The sequence below is a fragment of the Electrophorus electricus genome, chromosome 10 (genome assembly GCF_013358815.1).
Source record: "Electrophorus electricus isolate fEleEle1 chromosome 10, fEleEle1.pri, whole genome shotgun sequence".
NCBI classification, from domain to species: domain Eukaryota; kingdom Metazoa; phylum Chordata; class Actinopteri; order Gymnotiformes; family Gymnotidae; genus Electrophorus; species Electrophorus electricus.
In genome coordinates this window covers 21,606,155-21,611,923 of record NC_049544.1, presented here as the reverse complement: position 1 = coordinate 21,611,923, position 5,769 = coordinate 21,606,155, and the positions used below count along the sequence as shown (strand labels likewise).

The window sequence follows — 5,769 nt, the reverse complement described above, 5'->3', positions numbered from 1 at the left end:
TGATTACGCCAGGTACGTTTTAGTACATAAGTTAAAAGCTTTCGAACCTTAGATTAATTGGCAAGCCCAATTACAAGTTCAGGATGTCTTAAAATTTCACTCCCCCCGCTTTCCGTCAACTCGTTCGATTTTTATCCCGAGAAATGCATATTAAAGTTAGAGTCTGGTCATTTTGAGTGGGTTTCTTCTGACGTCAGAGTCACTGGCGTTTAAAACAACCTGCATCTGAGCTGACGTGTTTTATACTAGTTTTTATAAAGCAAAATATGTATTTCTGACATCAGCGTGATTAATACCGCAAACGCAACAGAATGTGCTCGACAATATAGTAGAAGTTTAATAGACTGACTTGAGACTGTATTTTTGCACATCCTTGGAAAGGCATTTAAGCAGTTTAAACATGGTACTGCGTTTCATCCTATAAGCATCTAGCAGCCTATAGTTACCAATCAATTGGTAGAGTGAAAGTCAGGCTAGCCTACGGCAGCGTGGAGACCTACAGTCTCGCCTTATTTCGGGATATAGGGATCACTCTACAATGTCATATCCACAATTCGGATATCCTTACTCGACTGCACCACAGGTAAGCTCGGATCCATTGACTATGAGCGGGTGTTTGGCTGCATTTAGACCACATCGGGTGTCGTTGCATTGATTCGAGCCTGATCCTCGCCAGCGCGTTTGACTAATAAAGGTGGACGGCACCGCAGGATTTCAAAGCTATAACGTTACCGCTGGGCAAAGCTATAACGTTCCGCAGATACAGGTAACGAGATACCGCGCGCGTTTCCCTTTCAGCTGCGGGCTGCGCGCGGTCCTCTTTCGATCTTTATCTTTTTAAGAAATCGACTAACGCCGTTGTGCGCAGCGGGTGGAAGTTGCAGAACCGACGACCGGGGAGCGAGAACAACTGTTGTTGTTGTTTCTTTTGGCAATGTTCCATAAATCGCATTTTCCTTGGGGGACTAGATATGGACCCTGCCAAAAGAAGAAAAAAAAAGAACATTCTCTGCTCCTGATACGGAGAATATTACCATATAAAATGCTATTTCCTTCCAGATTTGTAGGCTAATTCGGGGGGGGGGTACGTCTCACGCCAGCGAACTTTTTAAAACTTGGCCAATATAGCCTACACCTGTTTATATTTTCCTGACGCTGGTATTTCTTTGTCACGCCAGTTCCTCATGACTACCAACTCTTCTTGCTGCGAGTCAAGCGCCAGATCTATTTCGGACGCGGGTATGACCGCCTCGACGCAGACTCCCGTTTACTGTCCCGTCTATGAGAGCAGACTGTTAGCCACCGCCAGACACGAACTCAGCTCGGCTGCCGCTTTGGGCGTCTATGGCAACCCGTACACAAGCAGCCAAGGTTATGGGAATTATGTTGCCTACGGTACCGACGCCTCTGCCTTTTACTCGCTGGTAAGTATCTGCCAAAGTTTGCGCACGATGTACCATTTCGACAAATATATCAGACACTCTTCCTTTTTCCGTTGCACAACGCAGCTGGCGATGCAATAAATATTTATATTCTATCTAAATAATACTTCGAGGAGTATAAATAAATAGTTTAAGTGGAACGTTGCACACACACACAAACACACACATACACACACACGTGTGTGTGTGTGTGTGTGTGTGTGTGTGTGTGAAACTGGAGGTTTAGCTGCGTTCATAAGAAGGTTTCCAATAACAGCATGCCTGGCGACTGCTGAAACGCAATATTAAGGCAAAAACTGTGTTTGATCGCAGGGAGCGTTTGACGCCAAGGATGGGACAGCGTCTGCGCATGCGGGGTTCACGCAGGCTACAGCTTACTATCCTTACGATCCCACACTGGGACAGTACCAGTATGAAAGGTATTGAGTGTTGGCCTTCATTACGAATTCGGTAATTGCCAGTTAACATGAGCTAGACGAAGTTAATCACGATCTATATCAAAGGCTGTGTTGTGTATTGATTGAATAATTAGTAGTCTACCATTTTCGATCAAAATGAAGAACAAATACGATGATAATTAATATTGGTTGGTAATACCAGATTCTGTATGACAGCAACCCGAACAGGTCTCAAATGGTTATCGGAAGGATTATTATTTCGTAAAAAGAATAAAAGTTGTTTAATTAAACCGTAGTCAGCATGCTGCATGGTACATTTTGACTCGATATGGACAGCTAGAAGGCATCTGTCACGATTTCACCTGAAGATGTTTTACTGTAGCCAATCACGAAATTTCGACATTCGGTTTATCTCACTAAATCAGCGATGAAAGGTTATCTGCGCGCCTTTAAACCACACGGGCATGTCTAACTGGCGAAATTGGCAGGGAATGTCTGCTTTACGTGATTCGCCCAAGGCTTTGGTTACGTTAATAAACATGGCACGACAATGCATTCTTCTCATTGCTCTGCGGTTAATTACCAACGAAATGTTTTCTGCCGTAGATACGGGGCCATGGACGGCGGCACCAGGAGGAAAAACGCAACACGTGAGACTACCAGCACTCTGAAAGCGTGGCTCCAGGAACACCGGAAGAACCCCTACCCCACCAAGGGCGAGAAGATCATGCTGGCCATCATTACGAAAATGACCCTCACGCAGGTGTCCACATGGTTCGCCAACGCCAGGAGAAGGCTCAAGAAGGAGAACAAGATGACGTGGCCGCCGAGGAATAAGTGCTCCGATGAGAAGAGATACGGCGAAGATGACGAGGGGTCACAAGAGGACCAAATCAAAAGTGAAACTAACGAAGACGGTTAGCTCTACTATTGTCTCCGTGTGCTTCATTATCAGTAGCTAGTGTTCGGTTAACAATAGCTGTCAGTTGTTTATAGACTTGTAAAACCGTCGTGTTTTTTTGTCACTTTCATATATTAGTCTGTGCTAGGCCTACCGTTACGCTTCGCAAATAATACGTCATGGCGTATCGCCGGTTCTGTACTTCAGAGTCTCTTAGACATATCTGAACGGTTTTTCAATGTGTTTCTGTTTACTTTATCAGAGAGTGGAAGTCGCGAGGATAAAGATCTGCAGCTGAGCGACTTGGACGACTTTGACACAATCGAGTCAGAGAGTTCCGAGTGTGAGCTAAAGCGTCAGTTCCACCTGAACGCACACATGACCACCACCGACTGCCCGAGCGACCACCTCAAAGACACCTCTCTGAAGCTGTCAGCCGGAGCCTCATTGGAAGGGGACGGCGACTTGCCCAAAAACTGCCTGAAAACGGCGACTGAAGAGCACAGTTCCAGCAATGTACGACAGACCAAAACATGTTTCCAACAAGACCACCAAATACTCGACAACAAACCGCGGATCTGGTCGCTGGCGCAGACTGCCACCTCGTTGAACAGAACAGAGTACTCCTCGTGTATGCTTCGGTGTCAGTCCGCATTGCCCTCCTCTCCAGCGACCTCGTCGCCGTTGAACGGCCAAGACAGACAACAGGATTCGCCGGTCACGACCCTCAGACACTGGGTAGATGGGGTTTTTCACGACCCCTTGTTTAGACATAGCACTTTGAACCAATCACAGACCAACAACACGGTCTCTTGGACCACGACCAAAGGCTCCATTCTCGAGACCGGAGCGTTGGAACGCTCGGTTGGAAACAGCGCGATAAAGACACACGCTACCATTTTGCAGCACCAAGAGTCGAATAAGGATAACATGACTTTCCCCAAAGGGATGAACAAAATGTTTTGCTCCTAACCTCTCTTACTCATAACGGGCCGGTTTGGAGTTCGCTTCTGTGACGGTTAACAAGAAAATGTCGAACTATGTTTGGATAGTTCGTAAAGATGTTGGACATTATTTTATATTGCTTGGTAATGGGAATTGTATGGTATTAACTGTTTATTGTCCATTTCACTTCTGAAGGTCCCAAGAAGGATCTGTTTGCTATATTTTCATTCCTCTGTTAAACGCACGATAAGGTTATGTAAATGTACAACCGGATGTTTACATTTTCAAAAGAAAACAGGTTTAAAGTTTGGTTTTGTTCCAGGCTATTTGGGGTTTTTTTTGTTTGTTTGATTTTTTTGGTTTGTTTGGTTTCCTTTTGGCATGCATATGTTAAAAAGTCTTTATGGAACATACTTTAAAACTCGGTCATTCATGTAATGACTCGCGTGTCACACTTGAGAAAAAAAAAAAACTCGCACAAGTACACATGTTTCCTTAAAACTGGGAGCTGTTTAAATTTGTTCACTATAATAAAGGATCAGTTTTGGACGCGAATGTCTGGTCCTTGTTTATCGACGAAGAGCGCTGTCCTTGGTGCTGAAACGGACTGAGCAGTCGTGGACTTTGATGTCCACTGCTTTCTAGGTTTCTCTGTTATTTTGGCAAAGAGTAATCTAACGTATGTTACCAAAATACATTCTCATCCGTCGGTTTTCTGTCCATTTGAGCTATTCACAATTTGCCAGGTATTGGTCTTCATTCTGTTGGTATTTGTGATAACTGACCTGCCTTTTCCCGCCCGTTTAATCTAACGTGTTTCCAAGCTTTATATTGTAAATATGAAATTTAAAGTGTGGTACACTGAAATGGTGGAACAAACATGACGCTCTCTGGTATCAGTTTATGAAAACTAGCAAAATGTTATAATAATCATCGTGTAATATTTATTTTCACCAAATAAAATTTGGTTTATAATAATATGAGCTTAACGTACCCTTCTATTAGATTTATAATAGCAGTCAATTACTGTATATCGTTGTCTTTCAAACTCTGTGGGAGCGCGCGGGCCCTGCGGAGCAAAGAGGAACGAGCTCATTAACCCTCCCTTAACCGGCGGGTAATTGGGATGTAGTCCGTCATATCTCGTCTCACCCTATCGATTATTTCACTCCACCTGATAATATTATCGAAGCATCTTTCTGTCAAAAGGCCAGAGTTTTCCGGTCAGACAGCCAAAACCAGCTACGGTGGAGATCATTTGAAGTGAAATTTTCCTGACACTAACCCTTCAATTTCTGCAGCTCGCTCGACCCCGCAATCGCCGTCAGCCGGAGACTTTTCCACCGGGGCACGTCTGTAAATGAAAGGGCAAGAGAACGCGAATTAGTTCCCTCAGATAAAAGGGCAAAAACAGGGAGTCAAGGGTACGACTTGACAGTGATGGTAAAATTGTTCTCCCGTGGGGACGGTGTCCGGCGAGAGGCGCCTCAATAATGAATTTTAATGTGAAAGCCAAAACGATTGAGATCTTCTCTTGTGTGATCCCCTGGACAAAGGATGTTTTCCATTTAATAAAAAAGAAAGCTGCAGTGTATTTATTTGTGGAACACGGTCGATCCGATAGATAGACCAAATGTTTTTCAAATAGATGTTATCTTTTAGCCTCCAGCAGTAAAAATAAATATGTCTAAATTCATAAATGTGATAATAAATTATAAATGTAACAATTCTCAGGGTTCAAGCTAATGTACTGGAAAGATTTCTAAAACAGCCAACAAAAGATAAACGCCGATGTATTAAGAGTGTTATATACCGCAATAATAATAATAATAATAATAATAATAATAATAATAATAATAATAATAATAATAATATAAAGAGTTCATTTAAATAAAACTTGTACAGCATTTAACAGTACGGGAGTCTCCGTTCGCGCGCGTGTGTGTGTGTGTGTGTGTGTGTGTGTGTGTGTGTGTGTGTGTGTGTGTGTAGGTGTGACAGAGAGACAGAGAGAGATGGAGTTTGAGGAGGCTGACTAAATCATTCAGGCGTGGCAAATTCAAACACACAGTGGACGGGGATG

General features: G+C 43.5%; 1 protein-coding gene across 1 annotated transcript; it reads left to right on the top strand.

Annotated features, from left to right (window-relative positions):
- The first annotated feature begins 538 nt into the window (after positions 1-538).
- On the top strand, positions 539-3,734 carry irx4a (iroquois homeobox 4a). Its single transcript, XM_027026381.2, has 5 exons — positions 539-583; positions 1,179-1,424; positions 1,755-1,861; positions 2,447-2,757; positions 3,004-3,734. The coding sequence occupies exons 1-5, from the start codon at positions 539-541 to the stop codon at positions 3,711-3,713; spliced, it is 1,419 nt and encodes a 472-aa protein (XP_026882182.2). The 3' UTR covers positions 3,714-3,734.
- The last annotated feature ends 2,035 nt before the right edge of the window (positions 3,735-5,769 follow it).